Source organism: Leptidea sinapis, chromosome 1, assembly GCF_905404315.1.
Source record: "Leptidea sinapis chromosome 1, ilLepSina1.1, whole genome shotgun sequence".
NCBI classification, from domain to species: Eukaryota; Metazoa; Arthropoda; class Insecta; order Lepidoptera; family Pieridae; genus Leptidea; species Leptidea sinapis.
In genome coordinates this window covers 10,897,501-10,913,737 of record NC_066265.1, presented here as the reverse complement: position 1 = coordinate 10,913,737, position 16,237 = coordinate 10,897,501, and the positions used below count along the sequence as shown (strand labels likewise).

Below are 16,237 nucleotides of genomic sequence, written 5' to 3'. Positions count from 1 at the left end.
TTAATCTCCACATTTCAATAAACCACAGTAGGCATTGTCAACATAAGTTTAAAATTAGGTCGTATCATAACATAATGTCACAACACCAAATCCTAGGTAACTGCAGTTCAATGACTTCATATTTCTGCTCTGTATGTATGATGTGAAAAAGTACTAGTTACACAAGTACTTTCTTAATTTTCTTTTGTTACATAGTTATACATGAGTTTAATAAGGGAATCACATTCCGAAGAGATAGATACAGCATAGATAATTTGACCGTGTAATACTGGCTCAAGAGTACAAAAAAATCGGAAGTCTTCAGAAGAACATTTTTCTATTTTATTTTTCGTGTCTACACGATATGTATCTACACGATATTCAATCACGTACTTCCATATCGACGGGACAAAATTTAGTTTCTAAATAATCTACTTAGACTACCTATGTACCTACATTCCAAATTACAATCTTTATCATAAATCTTATGATTGTTGTAGATTATAGAAACATGCAGAATTTGTTCGAGAAATTAATAGCCGAAGGTGTTGGTAAAAGAAAATTAAATGATCCTCTGTTTCGTAAAGATGAACCTCCTCCGAAATACGGGGTTTTTGATTTGGAAGAGGAACACATAAGTAATCAAACGTAAGTATTTAAGTAATTAAAATATTTTTTCAAATTTCTTACGCATAAGTTGAGAGAAGGCCACGTCAAATGGCTTATTATAATCTTGTGCACAAAGTAATAACAATAAAGTGCATACGGCACTTGGGTCTCACGTCCTCTGAAAACACATTAAACATTTATTTAGGTTTTTTGTTAGATTGAAGTTTTTGTAATTTTGTTTATGCTATTTCGGTTACGTAATTAAAGACTAATACGGTGTGTATTTTCCTGAACAAAACATAGTTTAACAAGTATACAGTACAAGTTTAAGTATACAAATAAGAAAATTACTTTAATTTCACATCAATTAAATTTATATTTTTCAAGATTAGGTACTTGATATATTTCCTCGCAAATCGCTAAGCAGATTGTATAACTCGTCTATACCTACAAACCATTTTTAGAATTTAGTGTACTTTCCACTCGTATAATATATCTAAAATGGTTCGTTATACGCTCTTCTAGTATAATCTACTATATTTTAAAGGATCCAAAAGGGTGAGATTGACACTTAATTTTTACATTCGATGCTTAGTAAAAATGAACATGTTTTACCTAACCCGATGTTGAAGCGAACTTAATAAACAGCACAATCACACCTCCAGATCCCTCGAGAGTTTTTGCCGAGGAGTAGTCGAAGCATATAGGTAGAATTGGCGAGAGACTTAAAACGTATTCGGGAACTCGTGCTTTCTGGTCACTCGCCAAAGCTGTCAAAGGTAATTTTTGCCTTCCTTGACGCGAAAGAGAAAGCTGATCTATTTGGCTCCCTTTTCGTGGCTAACTCGACTCTAGATGACAAAAGTGCACCACCACCGCATTACCGCGGTGTGTCTCATACATGCCGGAGGTAAAATTCTTTTTTCTTAACCATCTTTTCCGGCTTTCCTACTCATCAGGCGTAGTCCCATAATTATGGAAGGCGCCTTTAGCGCACCCGATCCCAAAGAAAGATGTAGGCAATTACCGCCCTATTGCCATTATACCTCCATATTCTCCAAAGTTACGGAGTCGATTTTTATCAACCGCCAGCTCTTACATACCTAGAGGAGCACCAGCTGATCAGCAACTGCCAGTACGGTTGCCGTTAGGTCCCTTTTAGTTAGCTTTTGATCTCATCAAGCAACCAAGAGTGGCTCGAATCATCGACGATCAAGTCATCTCCGATTGGCTTGATTCTTTGGCGTTGCGCAGAGATGTGGGCTCTCTCTGCCCCATCTGCTGTATATATCACAGGGAGTGCTCAGAGTTGTTCGGCAGGCGAATACCACCACCGGACATCACGTGAAAATGCGAATCACTTTGACGTCTGAAATTTCATAACAACGCGTTTTGCGAGGAACTTTTTGCTTCGCACAGCCACTTTCTGTAATCAATTACCGGCTGGGGTTTTCTCGAACCGAAACGACTGAGGGACCTTGAATCATAGAGCATACTCCCACCTTAAACGTAGTATAGTCTTGACCCCTGCTTTTGAGGATGGCCATGGGCGGGTACCATTTTATTTACATATTTGCACAAAAATTACTAACAAAGTTTAAGAATCAAATAGCGCTGTGAGAGCGAATACAAACTCTCCTAATATTCTTATTTGATTATGTTATAGTACCTACCTTTACCGCATAAACGTCACTTTATAATTCTTTTGAAAATTTTCTGGGATCTTGTTGTAAAAATAGAACGTCATTAGTAAAAACATATACATAGCCCCACAAAAGACACACTAACTGGAATTAGCAGAGTACTATTAAATCAGTAATTTATGATTTTTCCTGGTGTTAATATTATCGTTCACTTATGTGCCTATATCAATTGTATCTACAACAATTATTGTAATCTAACGACTATTTCTAGGGTCATCTCAACATGCAGTATTCCCGGATGTTCATTTACCACAGATTCAGTACTAGACTTCGAGAACCACTATAATTCCGCCCACAGATACTCATGCTGCCAATGTAAGAAGGTGTTACCCTCCCCACATCTACTGGATTTGCATATACAAGAAAACCATGATTCATATTTCGCTGTTCTGGCTACAAAAAGAGCATCAGTGAGTAAAATAATAATAATATTCTATTAATAATAATTAATATTCTTGTCGTTTTGACCTATTGGCTACTTTAAAGTAATATTATTCCTCCTTGATACGAGAATGTATGCATATCAAACTGTGAATTTAATCGGAAAATTAAATTCTTGGGGTAAGTAGGTACCATTTTTTATATGTATATATTTATTAATAAAAAACAAATTTTACATTGCGGTTTCAAAGCAATAAAAACCACTGAGGTTTGTACAATTGCTAAATTAAGTCAAGAAAAGCGCGTACACCTTCCTTAAAGGCCGGCAACGCTCTTGTGATTCATCTGGTGTTGCAAGAGAATGTGGGCGGCGGTGATCACTTAACACCAGGTGACTTGTACGCTCGTTTGTCCTCCTATTCCATAAAAAAAAAGTCTACACCAACAGAGTTAAATTAATTAAAGAAAAAATAGTTCACAATCGTTAGAAATTTAAAAAAATAAATTTAAAACTTTTAAACTTAAATTTAACTGACCTACGGATAGAAACACGCATTGAACCTTGCTTACCACATTGAACTAGCACAGAAATGTACAAGTAGATTCTATTCTATACGTAATTCGAATGCAAACATCGTAACGGCTGACTTCAAGGCGATAAAAATGATTTGGCGGCACACTATTGCGCTATATATTTGGTAAATTTATGTGTAAGCATTATTGTATTCCAATATTATCAGGAGCGTGCATTGATTTTCTAGCAATATAGGCAATGTGGTTCAAACTAGTCGTAGTTGAGCTTTGGAATAAGCAAAGATTGCTAACCGTAGGCATTTAGTAAGGAAAAATTTTATGAGTGGGTGTTCAATAGAACTTTAGTTATAAAATAACAGAACCAGATTAATCTAAATTAAGTGTAACACTAGTGCTATATTTATTTAGGTTCATAACGCGGTAGACACTGCCTAATTGCCTATATGATATGCACGCCCCTGAATATTATATATCGTCAATCTTCCGTCATAATCATTTTATGGCACCACCACCACGCAGCTATTTCTGGTAATCAGTTAAATCATGCGATATCCATCGATTGCAGAGTTTCCAATTCAAATACATGCAAAATCATTTGCACTTGGCTCATGTCAAAGATATCAGATTCAACCTGTCTATCTATGTATGATATCAATATTAGTTTCGATAACAGCAGTCAGCCGACAACCTTCGCGAAAATTGTGACAAAGATAACCATGTTCACGTCTGAATTAACTGAACTACAAGGAATGCATTCTTCATCACCAAAAGTCAATGGAAATCTCAGGCAACAATCTTGTCGACTTTGGCTACAGCGAAAATAATAAAAAATATTTTTCTCGAGTTAAATAATTAATTACAGTGCCACTACACAATTTTCAAAACAAATGCCACAATGTGAAAACAACTGACAACTAAAATGTAATTGTAATGTAAATTCCAGCCTCAAATACCGCAATTGTTATTTAAATAATTATTGTAAGCACTACAAACCGCCAGTCTTTAAACCTTCAGTATGACCTACATACATTATTATGACATGACAAGATGTTTAAGTCACATAATTATATGTAAGAACTTATTATAATTAACATGATTCTAATTCTTAATACATAAGTTACACATATTTATTTAATGTCTTTGTGTTCTTTTAAGTAATTTCTAATTTTAATAACAGCTGGTGTATTTGTTTCAGATTTTAACATAAAATAATAAAACTGTGGTATATAAAAACTGATCATTACCGTTAAAAGATTTGGTTTCTCGGCTAATAGTTTAACTTCCTTAGAATTAAGACCAGAACATAAGGATCAATTTTTTTTATATAAATTAGTCAATGGGTTGATCGATAGTCCTTATTTATTGAACAAAATCAAGTATATAGCACGAAAACCTTTAAAGCGAAATTCCACGAGTTAATAGTAACTACTGCAGAAATAAATTTCTCCAACGGTCATGTGTAAGGTATAACAATAAATACCAACAAATTGATATATTCTTTCAAAAGTAGAGGTTTTTATCTGAGATCAGGGAATGTGTCTAACTCGTTCCCTGATTGCAGCTGCAACCCTTACCTTTATCTATAACTTTAGTGTTGTATGCGAGCCTAGTTGTACCCGATCGAGTAATTAATCTAGCAATTGTGAATCTACCCGTTTGTGTGGAAACTTTGCTGGCTTATTGTATTTTTCTAAATTAAGGCTAAAACTATGTAAAATATATAGCTGTTTGTTTTCTAAATAAAAGAAAAAAAAACTGGAATGCTCTTCAACACCGTACCTTTACTCATTACTTGGTAGCCTACCTCAACCTGACATTGGCTCAGTCGTGGTGACCTTTCCACAAAAGCCACAATATGAAGAATAGAATAGAACATGATTCTAATATTTTTTTTTTTTTTTGCAGTATTGTTGCTATATTGAAGCGTGTAAAGAAAAGTTTATGACCCCCGACGAACGTCTCAGCCATTGCGTAAAGTTACATAAGATACCAAAAGATTTTCGATTTGATCAAAAGCCAAAGGCCAAGATTAAAAACCAAGCTAATAAAATGGATGTTGACAATAAGAAAGACCAGAAACCCTTTCAGTTAAAAAATAGCAAGCAAATATCGTTCAAGAATACTGGCAAGAAATTTCCCCCGAATAGTAACAAGGAAACATATGTGAATATTGATCAAGTGATGTCTGAGTTAAAGGATAATCTTCCAGAATAAACTAACTTGATGATCAAATAGTTTTATTCAACAATTACATAATATGAATAAATAATAATAATAATTTGTAACTGTCATTATTCATTTGCGCACAATCCGAGATTCGGGACTAGTTCCGCTTCATTGCTTACAACAAACATAAATATACCTATGCATTAATCTCATCTACTTTGCTTTGCCCTGAGCAGCAACAGCGGCCATAGCTTTTTTCACTGTTTCTTCGTCTCCAAGGAAAACCATGGAATCTACTGGCTTCATGTTCTCATCTAATTCATAGACGAAAGGTATTCCAGTGGGCAGGTTAAGTTCCATTATAGCAGCATCCGAGAGGCCTGTAAAAAAATATTCCAGCATAAGTTTTCATTTCAAATTTATTTCGCTTATTCGCCTAAAGTGCCTCCTCATCCAATAATAATAATAATTCTTTTATTTCAGGCCAATTACGTCCCATAGTTAACATTAATTCTTTATTTTAATTAAAAGTAAACTTAAAAACTAGAAAACCATCACTGTATAATACCAATGGATCACTAGCTCGCTCGCATTTCCAAAAGATATTTCCCACCATACCCACATTTATAATACCATTCATACTGTATAAAATATATTGTTACAAATTCTAATTTAAAAATTTTTGATTTCAAATTTGGAACCTGTTTATTTATATTGTTACAAATTTATGCACTCGTATGATAATTTAAACTTCAATGTTAAATACCCGCTATTTCACATTTTTTTTGAGGTTAGGTACTTAATACCTACATTCCTCACAACCTTATGTAAAGTCTATTTTTTCTAACTTGTCTTAAATAGTAAACAAACACGACCTTGAATCCCTCACCCTTTTTGCTCTAAATAGTGATTTTGATTATTATTACACTAGAAATAAGAGTTTGCTTGTCACTAATTCTAGTAGGCTTCATGAGCTACATAATACCTTTAAAGATAAATGTATACACTTTTATAATAAATTCCCAGCCACTGTTCAGGTATTGTCTATAAATAAATTTAAATTTTATTTTTTAAATGGCTCTGTCGTAAATCTTTCTATCCTACTCCACAGCTGAATATCTAAGTGATCGAACAGCCTGGGACTAGATTATGATTATCTTATAGCAATTACAATGTGACAGTACAATATTGTATATTTTATTTAAAAAAGGCCAAAAAAAGAATGCTGGGATAGTTTCTTACGCCGCATCTCTTATTTGTTTCCGAAGCGTCGGTAGCGTTAGAAATGACATTATATTATAACATCATAACATATTAACATTTTGATGTTTCGGTTTACAAATTTGCTTTTAAAAAATGTACCTGGTCACATGATACAAACTACCGAAGCTTGGCTGGAAGTCGATATTCCGGACTTTAATTGAAAACTGGCCTTTGTGTATCCCAGATCTGAACCCCTTGGGCAACAAATTAAGGTCAGTTTTAGAAGACATAACACAATGACATCAATTTGCTTAAGAATCTATAGAACAAGGAGTGACTAAATTTCCCATGGAAATAGTCCATAAATTCTAAGCCTTCTAGGATAACATTCTAAGAGATAAAAGCCCTGTAGTATAAAATAATAATCAATATAATTAATAAGAATTTTTGTTTTATTTATTTCATAAGTGGTGGACATTGATGTTATAGGTTGTATCAAACTACAGATTGTATTATTACATGTTGTGTACTGTATGCTCAGGTCGCGCACCATCTATGCTAATGAGAGAATCATTGTCATAGTTGTCTCCGAGTCATATCTCCACAAAGCGATATAACTAAAAGCTCTTTCCGTTCCAAAAAGAGCTGAAAGCGCAGCAAAATCATGTCAGTTACAAGTGGCGTAGCGACGCGGGCAAATATATCCGTTGGAACAGACTCAAGATATATCTTAATATATATAAATCTCGTGTCCTGATGTTTGTTTCCAGTGAACTCCTAAACTAATGAACAGATTTTAATGGGTTAATCGCCATTCATAGAGTGCAGTTAGGACCAACTTTAGAGATAGGATAGTTTTTATTTCTAGAGAGAATTTATTAACACATAGTTTGACAGTTCCGCTGTTAAAAAATTTCAATAAAACCATAGGGTGCATTTTTTACGAAATAATTCATGATGTTATATAATATTATTGACAAATTAATAAAAACAGTATATTATTTATTACTAGCTGACCTAGCAAACGTTGTATTGCCGATATTAAAATCGCGATACAAAAGTAACTGTTGATCGTAGATGGGTGGTTGAAGTTGTATGTATTTTTAATGCCACATTATAAAAAAATAAAAACAAAAAATTTCGTCCATAAATCAAAAAAAAAAATTTAAGGGTGAACAACCCTTATTACTTAGGGGTATGAAAAATAGATGTTGGCCGATTCTCAGACCTACTCAATATGCTCACACAATTTGATGAGAATCAGTCAAGATGTTTCGGAGGAGTACGGGAACGAACATTGTGACACGAGAATTATATATATAAGATGTACAGAACAATGTCTGTCGGGTTAGCTAGTCACATAATATTATGTCAAACTATGATAATATGGATCGAATAAACCTATTGGCTTTTCTCTTCTTGTTAGAGATGGTTTCTATAGATATGTGAGTAGACAACGAATTTGCTTCTCCAGGGATGTCCCATGTTTTAATGTCAATGATAATACTATATAAGTTTGTTATTAATGGTAATAAAATGGGGAACATTTGATTTAGCGCAACAATCTGTATTAGTGTTAAATAAATTGCATGCATTAATAAAAGAGTAGTAAGAAATCTCAACTATTTATGAGAATCATTTTAAAAGGAATTAGGGTGTACCTTCTAAGTGCTTCACAATTCCTCTGAGACTGTTTCCATGAGCTGCAATTATTATCTTCTTGCCTTCCTTAATCTAAAAATTTAAAAATAGTGTAAAATACCTTTGCTTTGTTTCAATTTTATTGACACAACACCAAATAGGTGAGCACTAAATACAAAAGTATATTTTATTAAGATTCACCATCTGAGATATAATTACTTGTATTGTTATTTACCAATTAATAAAGGTTAAAACTCCCTGATTTTATAATTACCTGTGGTACTATGACATCATTCCAATATGGCAGAGTTCTGTCAATTGTAAGTTTAAGGCTCTCAAACATTGGGAACTCATCTGGCTTTGGGTCTCCAGCATAACGGGGATCGTTGACAATGGTGTCATAGTATGGATGATCTTTCTCCATTGCTGGAGGAGGTGTATCAAAACTACGGCGCCAAATTTGAACCTAAAAATTTAACAGGATATCACTACTTTAATAAAATCTTCAAAACAAAGCCCACCATCATCTATTAAGAATATTTGTTTGAAAATAACCCAAGAGGCAATGATTAGCGAAATAAAGCATTTGGTTGTGTTGTTGACATCTTTATGAATCATTATTAATATTAATAAAAACATTTATTTCAGGCATACCACCCATATAAATTAAAAACACGTTAATACAATATTTGACAAAATCTTATAATAATTTGTTCGTTACAATATTCACTTAAATCTATGTTAGTTCCTATTGCTAATTCTTAAATTTACCTTACAAAACTACTTGCACCTAGTACTAATATGAGCCTCGTTCCAAGTTTTCCAGAGGTTTCGCTGAGGAGGACATTAATGTGTTGAGCGACAATTTGAGCGTTTGTTTCATGGGGGTAGATAAAAAAGTGAAGTGCACGAAAAAACACAAAATTGCATAAATTTTTTAAGAGGTTGCTTTCTCAGACTGTTTTACTCGATTTCTGTATTAATAGTGATTACTATGGCTAGTCGACGTCATATGGACCTAGAAACCGAAGCAAGAGCAGTAGCTCTGCTTCAGGAAGGAGAGTCCCAGAGATCAGTAGCTATATGTGTTGGTATGTCGCGAGGAGCTATCAGAAATATGTAAGAGTGATTTTAGGAAACAGGGAGTGTTGCTATGAGATCTGGATCAGGAAAAATGAGAGCTACAACTGCTCATGAAGACCCGTATATCACTTTAACTGCATGTCGGGAGCATACCATAACCGCCCGGGACTAACAATCGCGACTCCGCAGTAGAATTTCGGCATTCTACTGGTACACAAGTCAGTGATCAAATTATATGTAACCGACTTCACGGGCTCATTGTGCAGCACGTTTAAGGTATGTTCGCGAGCATTTAGACTGGACTATAGATAACTGGAGCAAGGTACTCCTTACAGACGAATGCAAGATCAAGTTTGATAGCGATGAGAAACGAATACGCGTATGGCGAAAACAAGGTGAACATTTTTAAGAACCATGCAACCATGAAAAAGACCGGTTTGGGGGTCCAAGTGTTATGGTTTGGGTGGAATCAGCTTCCTAGGCAAAACAGAGCTAGTAATTGGTTAATTACTTGGATAAGTGTACTGTAAATTCTGCCATTTACGTGGAGCATATAATCCAGCCTCATGTCATTCCATTTGCAGAGTAGGTGCTGGTTTTATTTTTATGCAGGATAATGCACGACCCCATATGGCTTGTGTTGGCTGATCTAAATCCTATTGAACATTTATGGGATCAGTTGAAAATAGGCCTAAAAGAAAACCCAAGCCAGTTGAATATTCGACGGGAGCTCCTATTGAATGCTCTGAATGTGTTGGGAACTCATACCAACATAAAAATTTACACAGCTAATGTGCGAATGTGTGCCAGATAGGCTCATGGAGTGTATATGGAGTATAGGAGGCTTTAGCAACAGCAATGGATAAGGCATATGGTAAATTTCATGAAAATACATTTAAGTGGTTTTTTTTTCTATTAAAATAAATGATTTTGATTATTAATTGAGTTCAAATAATATCTTAATACCTTACCTAAACAGACCTATACAATAAAAGAGATAAACATTAATACTTTTTGCTGACAGCCTAAAAAAAAGGTGAGCCCCATTTTGTATTGACAAGTTTATAAATAATTATATTTCTGTTCCATCATATTTATTATATTTACAGTATTTCATTTATATTTGTTTACAGCATAAGAGTTTGAATGGTTTTTTTTTACTTGGACTCCCAACAGTCTTACTCTTAAGTTATGTGTGCAAAAGTGCCTGTCTATTTACTGGTTCTACCTCTAATTACCATAACAGTTCTATCTCGTGTGATGGACCCCAAAGCAATAAGCCATATCTGTAATTTTAGTATTCTTCAGTCTCAAATGCTTGACATTATTTGGGTCATCAACCATTTCTTTATAAACATACAATGAAAAATAGTAAAATAAGACATCAGAAGAATTTTTTAATGAAATTTTATCTTACTTTTGATTGGAAGAAAATTTGTTCTTCTTTCCAATAATATATCATTTAAAATTAAAGGTCTAATAGAATTATCTATTAGCTGCTTAAAATAAAAGTTCCTTGTACTCATAAACAATGGCATTGTACATGATAATAGTGCAATGTGTTTTCTGTTCATACCTGGAGTTAGCAATAAACAAGCTGGGTCATGTGTCAACATAAGTATTTTTCTCAGAACATAAACATGTCAATTGCAGTGAGGTGGGGCATTAAGTATGCCTCAAGTGCCCCACTAGCAAAGGGTATCGCACCCCCGTGGCGCGCGCTTCAAAGGTTAAAAAGATTATATGATGGATGTTTCTCTAATATAAAAAATATATATATTATAATACCTGAGCTTCACCATATTTAGCTGCAGTTTCTGCTTTGTTAAGTCCGGTCAGACCACCATAATGACGCTCATTTAACCGCCAAGTTTTATTAATAGGAATACCGGCTTGATTTATCTCTTGGAGAATAGTGTTCAATGTAACTTGAGCCCGTTTCAAAACTGAAGTGTGAGCAACATCGAATTGATAGCCCTCGGCTTTAAGAGCTTTACCAGCCGACAGTGCTTCCTCGCGTCCTGAATTAGTAAAAGTAGAGCCTTAAGTATTAAATCTAATAGAATGATTAATAATAATTATGAACTTGCTTAAGCAGGCAAATTTTTATTTGACCCGACGTACCCTTGTCGCTGAGGTCAGCATCATACCATCCACAAAATAGATTTTTCTGATTCCACTCACTTTCACCGTGGCGAATCATAACAATTTTATACTTTACGACCATATTGATGAAACTGATTTAATTTAATAAAGCGTAAATTACGGCTCTACGTAGTCCTCTCCAAAATAATAATTAACCTTTTTGACCTTTCTCAAGCCGCATCCAGATTCCAGACCATAGATAACACTAAGAGAATATCACAGAATACTTTTACTATAACGACAGAATATAAATGGAGAATATAAAATATATAATCACTACGTTATGAGCATATAGTTACATCCAGACCACAGATGACAGAATAGTCTAGACCACAAAAGACTATTATTATTAATAGAGTAGGTGATAGTAGGTTTGTACCTAAGCTAGGTACTACCTAATCCGTACTCGAGCTAGAACGCCAACTGCATCCAAAAAATGTGGTAGTAAGTAAAAGCCTCAACCAGACACTTTACCGTGACGTGTGCCTCAACCAACAGGCCTATTGCCGATCGGCAATAGGCCTGTTGGTTTGTTTAACTGCGATCGTGTAAGGTAGAGGACATCAAAGTGTTCATCATTTATTACTTTGTGAAAAGCACTGCTAAACGGTAGTGTTTTATAGATGCTAGTGATTAACACCGAAGCTGTTGTATTAGGAAATTTTTAAAGTTTATTTAAGTTTAGGCTTTTGTAGTGTTTAATTGTGTTTTTCTGGGAGAATTTACATTGATAATTATGGTATTTTTTAAGTCTTTGCTTTGTGATATACGTCATGTATTTTAAATAGTCGAGAAGGCCAATTCATTGCCATTATGATAATTATATATATATATTTTTGAACAGAAAACATATATTATTATCATGACATAATGTAGAAGATACAAATTCTCATAGCAGTCCTCCTTTTTTACCTTACTCTACATTATGTCATTATTAGGTATTATTTTGTTTTAATTATAATTACTCCTTATAATATGTATGTTTGTTCTTGTTTTAGTGTTTAGTTAGTATTGTATGTAATTTAATTCAGGCGAGGTGTCGCCCTTGAGGTCATGTGTCACGCGGGGTTCACAGAAGATCAGCGTTGCATACATTTGTGTTGTAACACATGCTGAGTGGCTCCTTTTTTAAGCACCACACATTTTCATTTGTGTGTGTGTAACTAAGTAAATGTTTTTCTTTATTTTGCTTCATATAGTATTAGTAAATGATTGGATCTCATATTATTCAGAAAAAGTTTATTAAAGTGATACTTTTATTACATCGTCTCAAAGTTTTTCGTCTGTGTGTTGCATGTTGCGTGACGGTCGGGCGGCGCCTATAGTTCGCAGCAGCTGACCGTGTAGTGTATAGACTATTACTCATTTGTGCCAGTACTTCATGCTATTTATACTTAAATGTCTATAATGTGAAAAAAAGTTTCACTTTTACCGTGGTTTCATAAAACCACACAATCCTTTTTTTTTAATATAACAAATTTTCCACTTTTGTCGAAATAAATTTAAAATTAAATAAAACACAATATAAATTATATTTAATGCATGGTCTTATAGCTTTTTTCAATAGCTTTCACATACATTCACCCAAGTCATGTTAATTATAAGCAATCTATTGCTACACATAAAATAATAAGCATTGATAGACCAAATCGACAGAACAGCCAAAATTGCGCTCATCTACACCATACCACGGGAATCAGATAGTGCCGCCGGCATAAGTTAACAGTATAATAATGAATAGTAATCTACGGGTGCTCAGTGTGCTAAGTTGCTAACGCTTCTAACAGGACGACGGCGGGGTGGGGACCGTGGAGAGAGAGCTATATACTATCATAGATAACTATTAGGTTAGGGCATGTAACATTGATAGTAATAGCCTAAAAACATTTGGTATGGATTTTGTACGGCCGAAACATGATGTGTCACACTTCGACTGTTTCGGACCAATTTAGTGCGAGGCGCCGATTGGACCGTCTGATGTTCCGGCTGTACCAAATCTGATAATGTGCTAAGACTATAATAGGCGGTATTGCACTTCGCAATCTTGGAAATATATGCGATCCAATGGAGGCTTCAATAATTTATATTGTAAAGCGCTCGTACGCAACACCAGCTCGCTACGTAGCTCGGACAAAAGTAACATAGTTAATGTTTGGTGTGTCAACGTGATGGTTAAATTCTCTTTGGACTTGTTTTTGAGTGATTTGACCAAACTCCAAATAATATCGTAGTATTTACATCCTCTTTGAAGAATATTTTTACTGGACGTAGTGTAATCTTTTCGATTTTTATACGCTTTATATTAGCTTCACCTGTAAGTTTGTATGTTTCTTTGTAACCGACTTCTTTGGGCGCGATTTTGACCCACTTTGAACGGCTAGATTTCGTTCAAACTTTGTAGATTTATCGAGGACCGATGACATTACACTAATTTGACAAAATTATTCAATTTTTCAATTTGCAAAATATGATTTTTGTTAATTTATATAATTTTTAAATAAATAAATCACTAATAAGCACCATCTAGTAATTTATTGGAAACTACAAAGGAAACGAGCGACATGTCAAGACAGTTCCACACAATTAAAGTATCTAATTCGTTTAGAAGCGAATAGATGGCGGTGAATTTATATTTCCATTATAAATTATTAATGCGTGATTTAACTGAGCTAGTTCGGGGATCTTGGGCTAGCTGAATTAAGTGATCTTTCAATATAACTAAAATCTTTTTATTCGCAAATATTAAAATCCCTTCATTTAAATCTAAAAAAATCAACTAAAAAATGAAACATAAATAATAGTTTAAAAAAAACTAAAGAACACGCTTTATATAAAATTGAAAATAGTGTAAAAATATATTATATATTTCATTATAAAAAAAGCGTGGGGGTGCTTTTTAAGATATTATTAAAATAAAAATTCTTCTACATCCCACGCTTTTTTTATAATGAAATATAATATTTTTTTACACTATTTTCAATTTAAATTTATTTTCTATTTTTTAGTTGAATTTTATATAAAGCGCGTTCTTTAGTTTTTTTTTACACTATTTTCAATTTAAATTTATTTTCTATTTTTTAGTTGAATTTTATATAAAGCATGCTTTTTAGTTTTTTTTAAACTATTATTTATTACTTTGACACTTGACAGAGTCAAAGACAATAGTGTTCTGTGGATTTGTCTGTTGGTTTGTTGAGTTTATTAAAACTTGATATTTTCAATTTTTAATTTAAGAATTTTTTTCACCTTATACATCGAGTTCTGGTAAAATATTATATGAATTGTGAATATAATCACAGAGCACTTTTATTATAATTACTTCCATAATCAATACCGGCTAGGCCGGTTGCTGCTGTCATACAGATTACAAAATGAACCTAAAATGCCACCTAAGAAAAATTTAAGAAAGCTAGCTACTTCTCCTCATGAGAGGAAGGTTACATGTATGAAAGCGAAAAGATCACCAAAAGTATCTCAAATTAATACATCTAATCAGGATAATGGTAACTTATTTTTTATTTTAATAATTTTTTCTTCATTTTAAATAATCTTTATTCAAAATACCTAGATTATTTTGAGTTTACCTAGTTATTGAAAAAAATTTCCAGAGTTTTATTTGTTACTTACATTTTAGTTGTTGGTTAAAAATCATGTTGCTTTTAATGTCCAGAACAACTGAGTTCCATTCTTAAAATGAAAACTATATGTGAAAATAGTGGAAGAATCATATTTTGTTTGGATGTATTTTATTAACTACTATAAAGCTGTTAAAAAGTTAACATAATATTCTATTTTGTAAAACAAGTGGTTTGGCAGGTTGATGGATATAAATTATTACTATTAGACCAGTGACGATAATTTTTAAAACCAAAAAAAATAATAGTAGTATGAAACCCATTGGAAAGAGAAAAGGATATTTGATTTTACTGTGTCATTTGACATTTTTCCACAGGGCTTGCAGTTTTGCCAGAAATAGAGATAAAGTATTTTCTACCTTAAAACATCCCCCTTTTCCACTTCTCAACCTCAGATTGCCCGTAATTTATTTTTCCTTTCATTTCTGTTATATTCTCTTCCTTTTCCGATAGGTTTCCTCCAACTATTTTTTTTTCTTTTTATAATTAAAGGCTTCAGCACTGTTCTTATATTACTTATATAATAATATGCATAAACGTGTTGATACTCCATTACTGAAACAATTAAACAGACAATAGGTAAATAAAACTGAATTAAAACTGTCTCTTCTTCTCTCTCAGAGCGCCATTCGTTTCCAAAGCGGTAGTAGTATCTAGTAGGTATCAGAAATGACATCAAAAAGAATTCTAAAGGAATCAATTTTGAGAAAATATATGCCTTTTATTACTGCTGTTTCTAATCTCTCAGAGTGCCATTTGTTACTGAAGCAGTGAGAGTCCTCGAATAGGAATTCAGAAATAATTAATTTTGAAAAATAAGCTTTTTATGCTCTATTTATGTGTATTATTTTTATGACTTTTATTATGATTTTTAGGATTTCAAGGTTTGTCTTGATATAATCAGAGACCTTGCCAAGTGTCCGTTCCACTTTCCGTTTTTTTTTTCATTTCGTCTTATTCATGTTTTCTCACAGATCACTTTGATCAAAATATGGTGAAAGGCTTAAGATTGTCTTTTTGATCATTAGGCACATGTCACTATTTCGTACTCAATAATATATCTGTCTAACATTTTCTTTCATTTTTATCTACTATTAATCTATACTAATATTATAAAGCTGCAGTGTTTGTTTGTTTGAACGCGCTAATCTCTGGTAC

General features: G+C 33.3%; 2 protein-coding genes across 5 annotated transcripts in view; one reads left to right on the top strand and one right to left on the bottom strand.

Moving 5' to 3' along the window:
- Nucleotides 1-5,426: 5,426 nt before the first annotated feature.
- LOC126967257 (phosphoglycerate mutase 1) lies at nt 5,427-11,637 on the bottom strand. The gene is made up of 5 exons (XM_050811751.1): nt 11,424-11,637; nt 11,088-11,320; nt 8,491-8,682; nt 8,237-8,309; nt 5,427-5,752 (listed from the first exon to the last, which is right to left on the bottom strand). Exons 1-5 carry the CDS (start codon nt 11,524-11,526, stop codon nt 5,586-5,588), a joined length of 768 nt encoding a protein of 255 aa, XP_050667708.1. The 5' UTR covers nt 11,527-11,637; the 3' UTR covers nt 5,427-5,585.
- Nucleotides 11,638-14,629: 2,992 nt separating this feature from the next.
- Nucleotides 14,630-16,237, top strand: part of LOC126966468 (uncharacterized) — a 20,505-nt gene continuing 18,897 nt past the window's right edge. For all 4 annotated transcript variants that reach the window (XM_050810532.1, XM_050810551.1, XM_050810520.1 and 1 more), the window contains exon 1: nt 14,630-14,947. In XM_050810532.1, coding sequence (XP_050666489.1) covers nt 14,827-14,947 — 121 coding nt within the window. In that variant the 5' untranslated portion in view covers nt 14,630-14,826. The remainder of the gene's footprint in view (nt 14,948-16,237) is intronic.

What these genes read in the sequence shown, in the direction of transcription:
- LOC126967257 (XM_050811751.1), bottom strand. Translation starts at nt 11,526, where the DNA reads ATGGTCGTAAAGTATAAAATTGTTATGATTCGCCACGGTGAAAGTGAG. An exon ending in TGCTGACCTCAGCGACAAGG is followed by an intron (nt 11,321 to 11,423) that starts GTACGTCGGGTC and finishes TTACTAATTCAG; the next exon opens with GACGCGAGGAAGCACTGTCG. An exon ending in ATGATGTCATAGTACCACAG is followed by an intron (nt 8,310 to 8,490) that starts GTAATTATAAAA and finishes TTAAATTTTTAG; the next exon opens with ATTAAGGAAGGCAAGAAGAT.